Genomic DNA, 17,746 nt, shown 5'->3' with positions numbered 1-17,746 from the left:
ACCACACCACTTCTGATTTGTGTCAGAAAGGGGAAGGTGTTTACAGATTTCCCACTGTAGTACAGCCTCACAACCTCGTAGTCCTTCTGAGGAAGGAAAGAGTTAATGCATTCTCCAGCATTTTTATCGTTCCTGTAGAATAATCACCGTTCTAAAGATGCCTGCCTTGAAATTACAACGTAATCCTCTGCCTGACTTAACTCTAAAAATCTGGTGGCTGGTAGATAAAAATCATTGAGAACGATCATTTCATTTGAGGCATCAATAACTTCGGCAGAGCTGTTAGGTCAACAGCTCAGCTGCTCTGAAAATGGTGAACAAAAATTTCTGGTGTCAAGTAGTTCAGTGCTTGGCCTGTAACCTCCACCAGCACTGCTGGCTGGGGAACCATGATTTCTGGAAGTGGAAATCCTCTATTGAGGGGATGCTGGGGAGACCAAAGCTGCTTGTGAGGTTGTGTAGAATGACAGTTTGTGCGTTGAGGAGTAAAAGCACTGGATAAGCATTTGCAAGTTCTAGTCTCAGGTCTTGTCTCTGTGGTTTGTTTGCTGCATGACCTTGTAGTGGTTGTGTTTCCTTGTCCTTACCTCAACTTAATCCCTGAATCAGTTTGGTGATTGCTGAGGGATAGCAGAGCTCAGACCTTCCATCTGCTCCCTCAGGCGGACTGCACAGCCCCGCACCTAGCAGGGTTTCTGCATGAAACAACCAAGAGCCAAGAAAGCAGGACACTATGACCTGTCTCTGTGTGAGCTGTCACTGTGCAACAGGGCAGCTCTAGCACCAAACTGTGCTCATGGAGCTAGAGGCCATGCTGGCTGATGGGAATTGCAGGGGACACCCTCAAGGTATGAGTTTTTCTTTACAGCTTTTCTTTTAGAGGCACATGATCGTAGCTACCCTTATCTTGTTGGCTAAGACACTTAGGCTGACAGCCTTCAGGTTGGAGGCTGATGGAGGAAGACAGCTTAGAGTGAGTCTCTCTTTGAAGGAATCTGTGCTGATTAGGGTCAGCTGCTGTTACCTTAGGGGCAGTTAATTGAGTGGGTATCAATAGACAGCAGGCCGTTTATTTCCATAATTTTCCTTTCCTGTCTACTATTGAATAAAACAACTGAGAGGGAAGTTGTATTAACTTTACTTTTATCTTTAATTATCTAATTGCAGTAAAAGGCAGTGTTTGAGAAGTTGCTGAATACAGGATAGAATTGGTTCTGTAATAATAATAATAACTTGTTTTCCATCTTTGAAAATAAATCTAGTCTTTAGTTGAAAGCTTTAACTGTTGCTGGCAGTCATTCAGCTAGCATAATTTGGGCTCTGAGTACTTGATTAGAATAACTTTTAGGAAAATTGCCTTCCTGAATCTAGTAAGGATCCATTAACCTGATGAAACAGGGTTTGCTTATCTGTGAGGTTAAGACTCAAAACACAGCCTGGGCTGCATTAGATGAGACCTCTCTTAGAATGGCATAAAGACAGAAAGTAATAAAAGCACCATCTGTCATGTCTAGTCAATCAGATCTAGTATAAGAGCAGAATTATTCCTCTGGCTTCACCGTTATTAGATCATCTGTTTGTTAACAATGGGAAGCGTCAGTAATGCTGAAAATTGCTTTTATTGCCTCAAATTACTTCTAGATGTCTTTATCTTGGAGAGAATGAATATGAATCTGAGTTTATGCGACAAAGAAATATGCCAAGGCATTCTGTGTTGAATCTATTTTGTGATTGATTGTTGGAGGTAAAACTGCATGAGAGATGGAGAAAAAGTGCTGTGTACACTTTGCTTCTGAGAACGATTGTTTTTATAAACAAAGCTCCTCTTGTGGGTTGCTGAGCACTCTGAGGTTCTTTGAAGTCAACTGACTACAAACCTCCGCAGTGGCCCTCTGCATCTCATAGGACTGGCACTGCCAGATCTTCTCTTGTATCCTAGATGTAGCCAAAGGCCACGTAAAAGGTGACTGCTTTTTTCATCACGGCTTTATTAAAGCTAACAAATGTTGGCACTAATGGATTTCTCTGTCACTGAATACCAGTGTGGTCCCTTCTGTTTAGTGAAGACTGTGCAGAAGCTCTTGGATAGACCTAAAGCTGAATACTGAACAGCACAGGTGTGAGAGGTGGTGGAAACCCATATTGTCAGTTGGGGCTGCCAGGTGTGGGCATTTTGCTCCACTCTAACGCAGGTGTGAATGGCTGCTGGTGAGTAATAAATGTAAAGAAGGACCAATCAGTATCTAACAAGTACACCACAGGAAGATAAAGGAAATCTGTGGAGGGCTTGTATCCTTACAGTGCATGAGGAACTGCTGAGAAACAGGTTAGTAAAGCAAAGGGGCTTGAAGATGACCGTAGTAGCCTGACGAGTGAAAGTGTCCTTAAATAGGTTCATCAGACCTCCTGCTGCTGGAGCAGGACTTGTGCTGAGCCTGCAGTTGCATAACTCTAATGGCTTGCAGCATCTAGGCTGTGGGTGCAGGAGAAATACCTTGTGCCACTGCCCGCTGATGGGATGTGCTTCTGGCTGCTTCCCTGCGGCTCTGCTCTGTAGTTGCCCATGAGAAAAGTGTGCCTTTGTTCAGGGGTGCTGTTTGTGTAAGAAAGGGGAACTTATGAACTCCTCCTTTTATGTGAGTATAACCTTTCTCCTCTGCAATCTGAGGGGATTTGCCCTAAATGCCAGTGGAGAGCAGTCCTCCCTGGGCACAGCATAGCCAGGACAAAATAAATTGTGCTACAGACTGTCATTTCAGACTGTATGTTTAGACCGATTTTTTATTTATTATTATTATTTTTTTTTTTAAAGGAGGAAAAGTCTCTAATTTTATGCCTGTCCCCCTTGGGATTTTGATACAGGGAAAACCCACGCAGCTACTCTTCCTGCTGGAGCTGCTGGCTCTCCCCATGTGACAAAGCAATCCCTGCACGGGGAGGCAGAAAAGAATGGATGTCACCACAAGCTCACTGTGAAAGTGTAGGGAACCAGAGTTAATAGATCTTGGATGAGCCCCTGATCTGCCTGGCCCTGGGTGTAGCAAAAGTGGGAGCAGGTCCAGGAGGATCTGATTAAAATCTCGCAGCAATGACAGTCCCAGGAATGCAGAAGGTTGTAACGTGTCTATCTGTGCTCGCATCTGGGAGTGGCCACTGATGCAGAGCTGGGATCTCTCTGGATTAGATCGGGATTTCTATCAGGACAGAGATATTTTAGGGATTTACATGTTCCCTGACCTGGCAGCTTGCCCTAATGAAACACTGATTATGCAACAGCAATCTAACTTAAGCTCTAGCAAAAAAAAAATCTGCTGTGCTGAGAAATGGTGAGAGTAACCTCTCTGTGATGGCAAAGATTTGAAATTGTGCAGTGTATTATGTGTCCTGACACAAAGAAGCTTGCAAGGAATGGAAATAATCAGGCTGTTTATTGTTGGTGCGTGAAAAACAAAACTGGAAAAACTATAATTAGAGCCTGCCCTGAGATTCTCCTGGTTGTATGGCCAGATTAATGATTGAAAGTGTTCCCTCTATACGTATGGGAGATTAGTTCTGCTTGTTTCTCATTTTATGGCCAGTGGAGCTAAGGCTAGCTCAAGGTGACTGATGCGTAGCAGAATCAGAACTGAATCTCAGCGTCCTGCTGCCACATCCAGGAGCTGTGAACCCTCCTTTGCTGTCCAGCAGACCCCAGAGTTGAGCATCTCTGAGAACTGGCTGCAAGGGATAGAGGAGTTGCAGAATTCCTGCATTTCTTGCTGCTGGCTGCCTCTTGCTGAAGGAGAAAGAGAGTGAAAGCAGCTGTTTGCACAGAATGGGATAGAAGATGGTATGAGACCACCAGGTCAGTGTGAAAAGGGCTGTTCCCAAGGCAGTATCTGTCCCAGAGGCTGGAACAGACTACAGATGGCTGAGGTGCTTTGTGCAATTGTTTTTCAGTCTTTGCTGTGATAATACTAAAGGCAGAGCAGCTTGATGGATAGGCTGCTGATCTGGCACACGTGAATTTTCAGCAGAGTCTGCCTTCATCAGGACATTTTTTTTCCCTCCTTTGCTGATCTCTGAAGAGGAAATAGTGACATCTGCTCAGTGAAATGCCCTGAGACCTACAGCAGTAAGAACCTGCTACCACTACCACCAGGGAGAAAATGTTCACCAAACAGACACCAAGTGCTTTTCCAAAGTTTTTCCATGCCACATCCATCTTTCTTCCAGCTGCAGTGACCTCCCAGCTTCTCACTTCATGAAGGGGATGGATGATCCAGCCTCAGGCAAGTGGACTGGGTAAACCTATGGATTCTTCTAGTGCTAGGTTTTAATCATAGAGCTGGAGTTATGCCAGAGCTAGTCAGCTGTGGTGGTGGGTATGTGAGAGCCTAGCATTAGGGGCATTAAGAAAGCCATTCAGAATTCAGTATTCTCACAAGTCAAACAGCACTGAGTAGGATGTTACAAGGTGAGCTCATGTTCCCTTTAATGCCTATCTTGGTGCTCCTTTTCTTGATTTCTTTCTTCCCAGACATTACATACCTATGTGAACAATAAAACTAGGTATTGTTTTAATAAGGGACTGCCTCTAAGACACGAGCTGCATTCTTAAAATGCTTTAAATAGCTAAAGAGGGAGATGAAGGCCAAGCAGGAAGGACAGAGAATACAAATGTCCCAGGGATTGGATGTGTGCCCATGGGTCCACACTGGCTGGAGCACCTCAGTGTCCATTTCCTCTGTTTTGAACCTCCAGAAATCAATGCTGCTGGTCAGCTGGGAGTCAGGGCACGGTGCCTTACCTCGCAGTGTCAAATACAACTTGCAGGGGGGAAATTGTTGGAAATGAATTCAAGAGGTCGCTTAGGCTCTCTCTATACTGACAACTTGAATAGTTAAATTATTCCTGGTTTTCTATGTAAAGTATATTCTTCCTTGGCACTTACTATTAATCAGCGCTCTGTTCCAAAAGACCACAAGTCTTGTTCTGGAGCCAGCTTCCAATATTTGCAGCTATTTTGTGATGTTTCCATCCTGAGAGCCTAGAAATGAATTTAAATTTATGGTTGTACTTTGCTCTGGATTTTCTTCATTTCTGTGTTTTGCTTGAATATTCCCTGTAAATGAAGAGAAATATCCTGATTTTTACATGCCATAACAGTCTCTTTAAAAGTCCTTTAAAAGGGAAAGCCCTTTCCTGATGTGTTTCCCCTCCCACCAATCTTGTAACAGAAGCCACAAGCATTTCCAAGATTTTTACTGTTCTCTTTCTATCTTTTCATCTCTATTTCAGTATGTGGCCTGCAGTGCTCATTCCTCCTTTCTGCTTGTTTTTCTCAGTGCTTGCCCAGAGTTTAATGCTGCTGTCTTTGCTGCACTTTGTAAATCTACTCATAATTTGACTAATGCTCCCTAGATTTTGGCCACGCATCTTACACTCTGGGTTTAAATCCTTCTTACCATCTACATATACTTTTATGTATCTTGTGTGAAAAGCCTGCTCTTTGGTAGCTATAAAGTTACAGAATTGCAAGGTTGGAAACGACCTGCAAGATCATCTAGTCCAACCACCCTCCCATTCCTATTAGTACCACAAGCTACTAAACCATATCTCGTAGCTCCAAGTTTTGCTTCTTCCCTTTGCTTACAACTTAACAACATCTTTTCGTGAGCTGACTGTGCTGTCTTTCCTTTTTATTTTGGAATTTGGTCTGAAGTCAGCTTAGGCCACTCAATGCTGTGCGTACAAGCAGCTCTGCTGCCTGTGTAACATTCAGTCGTGTCTCAGTGTTTCCTCATGTATTTTTCTAGTCCCCTTGCCCAGTTCCCCTGGTCGGCCTTAGTTCAGCTGACAGCAGAGTTTGTTAGGAACTGCATATCTGTTTGTAGCCTTTGCTGTATTTGTATATTGAGCAGATGTGGACTAGGATTTCAGTACAGTGAAACGGGGAAGAAAGCTGCAGTGGCTTCAGGGCCATGTGGCTATGGAAACTCTTCTTTATTGCTAAACTTAGAGCAGTGGCTCACAGTGACATTTACCTGCAGAATACATCCAAGGCTTTTCCTGGTAGGAAAATGCCTTAGAGCCTTTCTGAAAGGACGTCACAGCAGTTCAGGGGACATTATAGGGGGAACGCAGAAAGGGGTAAACAACAGACACAAGCCAGAAAAGAACCTGGGTCCTCCAGTCATCTCATGGCTCTAAGGTGAAGAAGAAGCTGGGAGAGCAGCACATCCATGTTATGTCTGCATTCCCATATGACACGTGAGGAACCAGTAACTGAAGCCAGTATCTCATGAAACTTTGTGTCTTCTCACAGTGTTAACTGCTAACAGATGTGCAGAGTTCAGGCCAGTTCTGTAGCTGGTGTACAGACTCACAAATCTGTCTGGTTTTATTGCCAGCTATAGGTCCTGTCTCATCACAGGCCCAGTCCCTGTTTTTGTCTAGTAGAATTTCTTTTATTGAAAGATATGTAGCTGCAGCACAATGTGATTTCTTGTGAACATCCACAAAGGATGCCATGCAGCCTCAGTAAGAGGCTGTACTCAAGTACAAAGGTGGATTTCTTGTGATGTTTTGGAATGAGCAGAAATGACTTCTATTTGGCTTCAGGATTGAAAATAAATGAAAGTTTAACTATTTTATTGGTGACCAAAGGACTGCTGCTGTGAAGTGAAACATTAACAGGGTGAGAGAGAGCCAGGACTGCTCGACAAGGTTCATCTTCAAGCACAGCATAGCTGCCTTCATCTGGTGCACCCAAAGCAGAAGAAATGGCAGAAGACAGTGAGCTGCAAACTGTGAAAGAAGCCCAAGCTGGTGAGAGAATTTCTTGAAATTCCTTTTGCTAAACTGAAGGCTAAAAGACACCAGGAAGGATGAGAAGTTTCTCTGACGTGTTTAGGCTGACTAGTGACCAGATAAAAGGCACTTAAAGACAAGCTAGGTATTTGATATTGTTAGTGTTGTTGGTTGACATACCTTTATAGGTTAGAGTCTATAAGGGCTAGTGAACAGGCTAGTAGAACAAGGAGGCAGGACTAAAGACCTCTGGCATCTTTTTTTTTGTTGTTGTTGATCAACATTTGTGTGTGTTTGTTTGTTTGTTTGTTTGTTTAAAATACTTTAGGATGAGTCTGGGGTGATTGGGAGCCAGTCTTGGTCTATCTAAAAAAAGTTAAGCTATGATCTTTTCTATAATGGAAGAATTGGAGAAAGGAAGCCAGAAGTGGTCTGGAGAGGTTATCTTGTCCACCTGAAGATAGACCAGGGCTTGAAGAGTTCCTGGCATGCTCGTAACTTTTTCTTAGGAAAAGAAACAGGAGAGAAACACAGAAATGGTGAGAATACTATAAAAGTATTACCAGTGTGTGTGAATTAAAAATAAGACTTGTTAGAAAGAGACCAGTGTGGCTGAGCTGAAAATCAAGGAATTGAACAGCAAGATGAATGCAGGTATAAATGAATGGATCAGTTGAGTATGAACAGATTAATGTGTACAGCACTGCAGCATAAAGCAGTGAGAATCTAAGAATTGAAAATGCAAAAGAAAAATGCAGATTGTTCTCCTGTGGATTTAGGGATCTGAAAAATTTAAATGATGAACTGAAAGTTGTAAAATAATGTATTCATGGAAACTTACAGCTATGCAAGGCACCTGATAGCTGAGTATTACATTTAAGCATGGGTCATCTTACAGGTTGTCCACTTGTAAGAATGACAACGGAGAAAAAAAGAAAATCTTACAGAAAGCAGTACTTGCTTTCATGCTTACCAGCTGAAGTTGTTTAAAAGAGGCTTTTCATGGAAATTCACAAGAGCAAACTTCAGAGTCCTTCAGATCTGTCTGCCTGCTTTGGGACAGGACCTGACATATTGAGCAAGTCCCTAATATGTTCTTAAATATCAGACATCAAGGATTGCCTGAACTCTGCAGCCTCAGCTGCACCACTTTTCTGCCAGTACTCCCTCGTCCTTGCAGAAGGGAAATTTGGCCAAAAGAGGCCCCAAATCTTCTCTACTGAAGTCAGTTATTTTTCTCATCTTATTGATGATGAAAGTGGAGAATAGTTGATCTCTGTGCCTTTTTCCCTTGGGGTAGCATTTGGCAGTCTTTCCTGAATTTCATCTTATTAATTCCAGAGGCACAAGATGGTTTCTTCCACATAGAAATTTTGAATTCATGCCCTATTCTCCATCCCAGTTCTGGGCATAAATGCAAGCAGTCTGCTGGCTGTGCCGATGTCCTCTTTGCTCGTGGAGAAGTTGGGAACCTGCATGTTTCCTACCTTCCTGGTTTGTTGGGGAAGTATTGTGAGCTACCCTGAGAGGAATTTCCCTGTTGTCCACTGGATGGATATTTTATGTGAAGCCTCACCTGCCTTTTTGAAGACAGTGGTGAAGCTTGTCCTGCCTCTGTTCCTTACAAGGAAGTTGGTTCAAAAATCACATCCACTGCTTGAAGGAGAACTTGATCAGCCTGTAATGATTTGAGCAAAACTGAAGGATCAAATATTGTATATTGTGGCTTTTTTTTTTTTTTTTTTAGTGAAGACATACAAAAAGAACACAACTACTCTGGCTTCTCTCGATCAGCCTTTGTTTGCTCGTTTTCTAGTTTCAATAAGACTTTCATTTTCCTTCCTCCTTCTCCAATATTTACAGCGTTTCTAACACCTTTTCTTATTGCCTTTTGTGTCCCCTGCTAGCTATAATTCATTTTGTGCTGTAGCTTTTCAGCCTCTATTGCTCCATGCTCGATCTGTTTGTTTATACTCATCTTCAGAAGTGTCACCTTATTTCCATTTGTGGTACAATTCCTTCCCAATTCTCATCCCAGCCACACAGGTCTCCTATCAAGTTTTATTTAACTTGTATCTGAGTTGCTTGCAGATATATTCTCCTTAACTCATTCTCACTGTTTGCTGTGATTTACCATTTATTACCGGATTCTTTTATTCTTTTTTTTTTTTTTCCTCCCTTTCTGTCTGGGAAAACCTTCCAAAAGATAATGGCCTAAACATCTCTGTGCTGTATTTGACAAGCAGCATGTTAATTCCACTGACTGATACATTTTTTTCATTCTAGTATTAGAAAAATTATTTATCCGGTGTAAAGCACAGGGCTATGTACACACAAGGGAAGCATAGCAGCAGATGCTAAAGGTAATATTAAGGCATCTCTTTGCATCAGCATGGGAGCCCTGCACCCAAGGGATGCTGAAACCTCTCCTGTCTTGCTTTTGTGTAATCCTTGATAAACTTTGCTGTGTTTGCCCTGCTCACACAGCAGGCTCCTACTGGGGCTTGGCTGCAGTTGTTTTGGCAAGTAAGAGACCGACATCTGGCTTGGAAATATTTCTGCTGCTTTCAGTGTGGCAGCAGATTCACGGGACTCGAGTATGTGCTGGCTTGGTGTGCAGGAGGCAGGACCAATTTGCACACGGTCTGTTTTTTGTGTTACTCTTAGCCTTGAATATACTTTAAAGTCATTCTTGCTTGTGAAACAGGCCTAACAAAGATGTTCTCCATGTCTTGTTAGCAAGAACTGAAGGCAAACTAAGGATCTGTGGTGTGAGCAGATGCCTCTTTCCTACTTTGTCAACTGCAAATCTGGCTCCATTGTAACAAGCACTAGCAGCAACTTGGTGCTAGAGCTAGGGATCAGTTTATGAGACTCTTGTACCAACTGCAGATCCTGGGTATGATCTGTGATTTTTCTGGCAAAAAATTGAAGAAATATTGGGGAAAATTCTTTGAACATTTGCCTTTTAAAGAAGCCAAATGGAAGGGGAAGAAAAAACCCTGAACTGCACGCAAAATACCACAGAGCTGCAGCCACTGAGGATGGTTAATGGGAAGGCTGTGAATTTTGCTCTAATTGCAACCATCTCCAGGGAATACTGATAAGGAGCTCCCTGGATTCCCATGGGAAGGGCAGAAGGAGGGACACCAGGGTGCCTACTGGGAACCAGGGGCTCCATATCTAGCACAGAAAGCATTTGCATCATTGGGATCCCAGAGGTGGCCTTTTGGATATAAGGAGACATTACAGGGGATTTGAGGCTTCTGGGCGCTGTCTGTGCCCTCAGAATTAAATTGCCCCATAGGGAAAGTCAAGGATGTTCCAGGGAATTGGTATGGAAATACCAAGGTACTGTGGTCCTTGGACAGCAAAGAAATTACTTAATACCATGACATCCAGTGTCCAAGGGTTTCGTGTGATGAGTTTCAGTGGTTATGACTTGGGGTAATACGTGGCTTTTCAGTGGACTGGGACCCCTGCAGAATAAACCCGACATTAGCACAGTGGAGGAAGGACTGATGCTATGATGCTTTGGTCCTAAATCAGCAGGTTCTAGAGGTTTCTGGGTCCCTGGATTTTTATTCAGCTCACATCTGTGCAGCATACAGGGCTGTGCTAGGCTGATGCATGTGTGATAGCTGGGAGCATGCCAAGCAAACAGGAGGTCCGTGCCACAAAGTGCTCACAGCCCCAACCTGCAGAAGGCTTAGGCTGCGCTCCCCAGCTCTTGCTGAGTTCTGCTGTTGTCTTTCTTCATGGCACCTCCCTCCCCTTTCTGCCTTGGCTGCAGAAATGTGCTCAATTAGGGTTAACTCAAACTGAATCAAACTTCATGCCTGAGGTTGGAAATCTTCCCAGTCAACTCACCACGGCCACAGAGCATGGTGGGAGACGGGGCGAGAGGGGAGATGAACACTTTTCAGAGAAACGAATCCAAGGAAAGTTTGTTCACTTTTATTTCTGCAGGAGATGATCCCCCCAAAGATTTCCCTGTTCAGAAAAAATCTCCGGTGAGTGTTACAGCTGATTTTGTTTTCTTTCCTTTCTGCTCAGCTTGCTCTAAACATTGCAAGATCTCTCTGTTCTTTCCTCTTTTGTGCTATGGCTAGAGACAAACACCCTTTCTTGCAGAGGGTTGAAATAAGCTTTAACAACTCCATGCAAAAATCCCTAACCTGATTAAGTTAAGAAAGGGCAGCTTAAAGTGAAAAAATGAACTGTTTGCATCCTTGGAGAAAAATAAAAGAGTAAGGGTTTTCATTGCTGCCTTTTTCTTGAATGCTCCTTTCCTTCTGAGAAAGGACTTCCTTCTGTGAAGTGCAAGGGGCTGTCATGCTTGGGTAGGAGGGAGCTGGGTTGTGCATTTGCTTCCTTTGATGACACCATTGAGACAGGTCTCCAGGTGCTGCTAAGCAGAAGGAGGGATGGGACTTTGGACAGGCCACTGACACGTGTGCCAGAGCTTCAGCTTTACATCAGTGGCTGTGAGTTAAGCCAGATTCAATGTTTTTGTACCTTGCAGTGCTCATGTTTGTGTAGGTTTTCAGGCTTGTTTCAGCTGAGGGCTTGACACTAAGATACTGTACACATTGGTTTTGGTGAGAAAGAAGCTTGTTTTGCACCTGCTTTGATTCGCAGGACAGTATGGTAATAACTGCTCTTGCAGCCAGTGATGTCATTAGCAAGCCAGATATTAAGCTCACTGTTTTAAGTACTGTGCAGGCATTAACTATTGGGTATTCAGAGCTCCTCTGAAATCTTAGTCCTATTTTGCAGCTAATCAGCAAGAGGGAGAAGTGCAAGCAAACATCTCTGCCACTGGCACTTTAAATGACCTCTTTTTTTCTTTTTTTCTTCTTGAAGACAGGCTGTCAACTTCCACAGTATTTCTAAGAGCTCCGTAATCCTGCACATCCCAGGCTTACAGTGGTTAGCTAAGCACAGCAGTGTAGCTGTGTGCTCATGAATCCAGGCTTAGCCTCTTTGCTTTAGCTGGGGCTTTCTGCTGAGCAAGGTCCTCCTCTGCAGAAGTGAGCATACTGCAACTGGCTCTTCCCATGAATGAAGGCTGCCCACTTTTGGATGCCCAGGCAGGCCCCATGCAGGTCAGTGATAAAGCAGAGAGAGCACCTGAGTGTTTCTGTGTGCGCTGATGCCGTCTCACGGCGTGCAGGCCAGATGAAATTGTCCCTGCTTGTTAGTCCCTTGCTCAGCTTTTGTAAGCAGTTACTTAAGGTGCTGGCTCAGGCACTGGGGTAGGTTTAGCTGTCAAGTCCCTCCTCCTGCTCTCTTTTTCCTGCTTATGTGCACTCATCTGTTGGAGGTGCCCAACCCAGAGCAGGAATAGCTGAGAATGGGCTGCTGCCAGAGTTTCTGTCACTCCAGGTCATAGCGTGGCATGTGGTACCTCCCACTGATGCAGATAGATCCTGCAGGGCTTGTGCACTGTGAGGTGAGTTCAGGCAGCAGTGTTCTCAACACTGGCTGCCTTGGCTTTGTGGAGTCCCACTCTGTATCTGCATCAACTGCTATTAAATATCAAAGTATTGATAGTGAGGTCTGGGAAAGAGTGGAAGAAAAATGTCCCTGTTGTGTCATTTTATTTCCCATTTCAAAAAATGCCACAAAGTAACCAGAGGAAGCATTATTTCCTCCTTATGGCTTTTCCTCTATGTTATTAAGAACTTGTTGGAGGAGAGTATTCTGCGTTTGTGCATTTGCAGCTTATATATGCTGCCATTTTTCAGGCTGGTCTAAAAGTGGGAGCTTTCAGTGCAGTTTCCAAGGGAGCCCACTCTGTCTTGGTAGCCATCTGCTGAGCACAACAGCTTCAGCACAAACTGTAAATGTAATGGATGATTACATATTTATCCTAGTAAACCCAAGGATCCAAGAGTTTCTTAATAATAAGGCATTCCATAAATAGTGAGAGGAAAATATTTCAAAAATCACAAAAATATCACAGATGCTGGGTTAGGTAGTGGAAATGGGTTTAGTCACGGTGTTGTTATTGTTTTTGTTTTTATTTTATTTAGCTAACAGTTTATTCTCTTCTGTGGTCCTTGTACAATCTTGAGCAAGACAGCATAATTAGCTAGTCATCTAACCTAGGAGGCATTGCTTTGGGTATCTGAATAAGCTCAAGTCTCGTGGTGGAATAAACCTCAATAAACACATCTATCTTCTTATCTGTATTTGCATTTGAGACTCTGAGAAGTAATACAGGAATTCATTATTTCTGACACGAGGTACAGAAATGCATACGAAGAGTTCATCTCACTCCACTGGTCCATGCCATGGCTGTTTAAAACCTTGGACGTGAATGCAGATGGCAGTCTTACACCCTCGTCCCTCACCCCCATGTACGCCCAGCCAGTCTTTCCCACTAATTGGCAGAGCTGTGAAATCTTGCTGTCCCTCGTGGGAGGCAGTGGAGACAAGCAGCTTCCAGGAGCTCCCAGCTGTTTAGCTGGGACCACTGTGGGCAGCAGAGGGATGAGGGCTCGCACAAGGTCATGTAAGACCTGGCTGTTCAGATTCCTTGCACTTCACTTGGAAACTGCAGATCGTAGTTGGAGTGAAGTTGATGTCAATAAAAAAAAGTAGCCAGGCTCAGATAGGTTTGAGAAGCGCATAGCTCTTTTGTTTGATTTTTGTTTGATAAATTGAATTATCCATAGCTCTGCCAGCATTCTTGGAATATAAAATAGCTGCTGTGGCTGATGCTCTGCTGCAGTGAATGCAGTGGTGAAGATGGTGTAACTGAGGTGCAGAGATTGAGGGCAATTGACAGTGAGGAAGGAGCAATGTTCTAGGTGCTGGGGAAGGCAGCAGTTTCAGGGGAGAGCAGTAGCTCTGTGTGAAGTATAGATAAAAATGCATCTGAAGGTGTTTTTTGCATCTCAGCGGGATGTTATGTTGCAGCAGAGAGGCAGTAGGATCTTTCCAAAGGAGTTTCTAGAGCTGTGGGCAGGGCGGGTGTTGGCTGCTGGCAGTGCTGGAGTCCCTGTACTGTTCCTTACTGGGTCTGCCAGGTGTATTCATAGGGAACCCTAACCAAAATAAAGATTGATGTGAGGTTTCCTCACTTCCTTGAGTTCAAGCTGCAGGCTAGCCAGGCAGTTATGAACACCTGGGTTTCAGACTGGATTCCTCTCTGCTGCCCAGGTGCTGTGTGGATGTGTTGCAGGGGTGAAAGCTGTCACGAAGCTGATATGTTCTGCTCTGTTTCCTTTAGAAACTCTGTGGTTCCAACTATCCCCTGAGCATTGCCTTCATTGTGGTGAACGAGTTCTGCGAGCGCTTCTCCTATTATGGCATGAGAGGTACGTGGCCCATGGGAAGAGAATTTCCCATCCTTGTGTTTCTGTACATGATGGCCTGGTGTTCCAGAGTTCTGCTCTATGTGGTCTCAATTATCTTTCAAAAGTAAATTGGTATTTTGGGATATTAGGCATGGACAACACACTCTGATGCTGAAGCTAGACCTGTTTTAAACAGAAATTGGGACTAGAGACCTCCAACGTCACTTCCAATCTAAATTTTTGTATCATTCTCAGTCTCAAACCTCGTTTTCCAGTGTGTGATATCTTTCAGTTGCGTGCATTCTCTGTGTCTGAGAATTGAATCATACAGGCACCTAATCTGCAAATAGAAATTATGCATAAACAGAACTACAGGCTCAGGTGTGATAAGCTAGAAAATATATTTTCCAGCTAAACATAAATGTTTATGAACAAGGGAAGCCTGATACTCACATACCTCATTTGAGCTTTTCCTGTGTCAGGGATTATGAGGAATAGATCTGTAAGCACAGATTTTTCCACAGCAGCGCTCATAGTTGGTATGCAAATCCCTGTTTTCCTTGTCACTGTGATGTAGCTTCCTGCTTACTCACAGAGAAGCATGTCAATTATCTGATGTGTTTTGCTTGCTTCCTTTTAGCTGTCCTGACGCTGTATTTCATAAGCTTCTTCCACTGGGATGAGAATCTGTCCACTGCTGTGTACCATGCCTTTTCTGCTCTCTGTTATTTCACACCTGTCATTGGAGCTATCATGGCAGACTCGTGGTTGGGGAAATACAAGTAAGTAGATGCTTCTCTAATTCAGACAGGATCTGTCCACACTGCACAGCCTGCACGAGGTTCAGTGCTGCCTGTGCTCCTGATTTTGAGCTAGCTCAGGCTGCAGCAAAGAAACACTTGTGAAGGTCAGCTTTTCTCTAAATGGATGAACAACTAATGTGTTTGCTCATGCTGTTATGTGCTCCTCTTTCACACAATGGCCAATAGGCAATGCAATCCAAATCAATAAATTAAATCACAGAGCACAATGCTCTTGTACCCTCCTTCCCCATGCACCTTGAGAAAACTAAGATATAGGGTGGTTAACCCTCAGCTTGCCAAGTTCGGTCACTGAGATGGAAGATGGTAAGGAAGCAGTATCATCCTCTGAATCTACTAGTTTCAGGTGAAATGTCACTAACTGTACCTTCACATGCTTTCTCAGCATAGGGAATGCATGAACGCACCTATTTTTATCCCAGAGTAACCTGGGTTCAGTCAGATCATCTCCCTTAGTATAAAACCAGCTAACATCTCCCTGAGAAAATTAGGGAGTCATCCCTTAGGCTGATAATTTGCAGGGCAGGGCCACCATCTGTCCCAGAGTGGTGGTGAGCAGCTGTACACAGGACATTCTTTCCTTGGCACTTTCTGCTAACTGCCTGAGGTGTCTTGCTGTTAGTGATGAAGTGCAGCTGAACCCTTCCCTATAGGTCTAAGCACATCTGGCAGTGTGAGTCTCTACATGGAAAAAAAATTGCTGCAATATGCCTTTGTAGCAGAAAGCTCTTAAAGAGATATCAATATTCCTTTTTTAATTTGTGCTTTAACTTAGTCATTTTCTTGTCCTATTGAGTGAAAAAACCTACGCACACAAAGTTGGTTTGTTTTTTAACTTCATTATTTGAAGTTGCCTGAGAATACTCAATGCTATTTGAGGATATCTATCTTGCAGTGCGATGTTGTGAAAAAATAAACCATTATGCAAACTTTTTGCATTAGGGGATTATTCCAAGAAAAATCTCTTGCCTAGTTTTTATAAATGGTGGCTTTTGCTGCCATAGCTAAACCGATAGTAAGAACAGGATAACAGATTAGAGGAGATCACAGAGCTTCTTCTAGTATCTCTTTCCTAACAAGTTCTTCCATTTTTACTGTGTTTTGTCTGCACATATTAATCTTTAAGATGATGAAGCAATGTAATGCACTTAAAAGCCTGACCCCCCTGGTCAGATTTCCTGCTCACACTCGCCAAGATGTGGGAAGCAGATAGATGATCTCAGTCCTCCAGAGGTGCTTGAGATTCAATTCAGTCTTGTAACAGGAAAACCACACTCCTAATTTGGATGTAGTAATAAGGTGGGTTGAAAGCGAGCAGCAGTCCCTACAGATTCCTTCCAGCACAGTTAAGTGTGTGATACAAACTGCCAGTTATTAGTAGTCTGGAAACTGAGTTGGACCTGAAGAGCACTCATCTATTTGCAGTGTGGAACATTTAGCTTATTCTGCCCAGCAATCTCCCCAAAGAAAGTAGTGTCTATGCTTCCCTAATCTCAATCCATTTGCCTATCTCCTTTTTCCAGTGTGCTAAATGTTGACGTAAAAGTTATAGCTGTCTGCAGTACTGGGGATATGGACAAAACTATTCCTTGTGCATCTGCCAAATAGACCTTTCATATCAGGAAACACAGACACACTCTGTTTTCAGATTGTGCATCACCCAGCACCTTCAGTCACTGCTATTTGCTTTGCTCACAGGACAATCATCTACCTCTCCATTGTGTATGTGGTCGGCCATCTGATAAAGTCAGTCGGTGCCATTCCATCCCTAGGCAACCAGGCAGTTCATGTGTAAGTAGCTGCTGAAGCTGAATATTTTTGTAGGTTGCAGTGGTAGGTGGTTTACCCAGGACTGTCACTTGTTTCACCCCTATCAGGCCAGCAGTTTGGAGGGGAAGTCTAGAGTGTGAGTTCACCAGGAAAAGCTTGGAACCATCACCAGGACTGAGCCTTTTGACACAGAGACTTCTGATCATGCTTCTCTGCTACATTATGCTACTGGAGTTTGGTCTCTTCCATCTGATTGCTCACACCAGCTCATTTCTCTCTCATTTTCTCATTGCCGTAGCCATACAGCTCAGCAAGGTCCCCTCATGTACATGGGAACACTAAATCCCAAATACACATTTTTCTGATGTGTGACAGAGGAATGATGTGTTACTTGCAGGGTAATACCGTTCTTGCCCTCTAGATTTTGAACTGATAGGAATGTCAGAGTAGTTTTCCAGCTGGTATCTCTGAAACAACCATGCTGTTTTTACTGAGGTGATCCTGGCACTAAAAGTATATGCATGCAGGCAGGAGTACATCTGGTTTATACAGCAGCTTTCTTTTGTCCTCGATTTGACCTGTCTTGACACTCCTGTTCCACCCAGAAATAATCAATAATCTTTTGGATCAACAGTAGGATTTTGAGGAGTGCTGGGAAGTGGAAAGCACCCAAGAGCCTAATTCAAACAGAATTTCTTCACTTACCTAGACCAGAAGTCTTACATGCAAAGGATTTTTTTGTTTTGTTTTAATTTTCCATTTCTCAATTGATTTCTGCAGCCTTTTGTTCTCAGATGAATGAAAAATAGTCCCTTGGATCTTTGATGTCTGGTACATTTAGTGGGCCTCCAAACAGCAAGAAACTGACAAACACTTTTTTTAATTGACTTATGCTGAATGCAGAAATGAGGATAAATAAATAAGTAAATGTTTGCAGTTAGCTGGCTCATCATCACTGCCAATGTGCAAAAGCCAGTGATACTAGAGGAATTATGGTTGGGTGACAATAAAATGTTCCCCTAAGCAGTGGAAGGGTTCTGCAATGGTGTTATTTTT

General features: G+C 43.4%; 1 protein-coding gene and 1 long non-coding RNA gene across 7 annotated transcripts in view; both read left to right on the top strand.

The window, feature by feature from the left end:
* Positions 1-2,208: 2,208 nt before the first annotated feature.
* On the top strand, positions 2,209-3,171 carry LOC128076777 (uncharacterized). Its single transcript, XR_008204647.1, has 2 exons — positions 2,209-2,326; positions 2,863-3,171. It is a non-coding gene; the product is annotated as an uncharacterized LOC128076777 (long non-coding RNA).
* A 3,488-nt stretch (positions 3,172-6,659) lies between these two features.
* Positions 6,660-17,746, top strand: part of SLC15A2 (solute carrier family 15 member 2) — a 41,322-nt gene continuing 30,235 nt past the window's right edge. For 2 of the 6 annotated variants that reach the window (XM_052674917.1, XM_052674916.1), the window contains exons 1-4: positions 9,970-10,805; positions 14,033-14,120; positions 14,740-14,881; positions 16,619-16,711. In XM_052674917.1, the coding sequence (XP_052530877.1) occupies positions 10,677-10,805; positions 14,033-14,120; positions 14,740-14,881; positions 16,619-16,711 (452 nt within the window). In that variant the 5' untranslated portion in view covers positions 9,970-10,676. Of the gene's footprint in view, positions 6,811-9,969; positions 10,806-11,698; positions 11,901-14,032; positions 14,121-14,739; positions 14,882-16,618; positions 16,712-17,746 lie in introns of those variants that run through there. The other 4 variants (XM_052674919.1, XM_052674922.1, XM_052674918.1 and 1 more) reach the window with 4 other exon arrangements.

This window comes from Tympanuchus pallidicinctus, unplaced genomic scaffold, assembly GCF_026119805.1.
Source record: "Tympanuchus pallidicinctus isolate F22 unplaced genomic scaffold, pur_lepc_1.0 scaffold15, whole genome shotgun sequence".
Lineage (NCBI taxonomy): Eukaryota > Metazoa > Chordata > Aves > Galliformes > Phasianidae > Tympanuchus > Tympanuchus pallidicinctus.
This window is presented reverse-complemented; position numbering and strand designations above follow the sequence as displayed.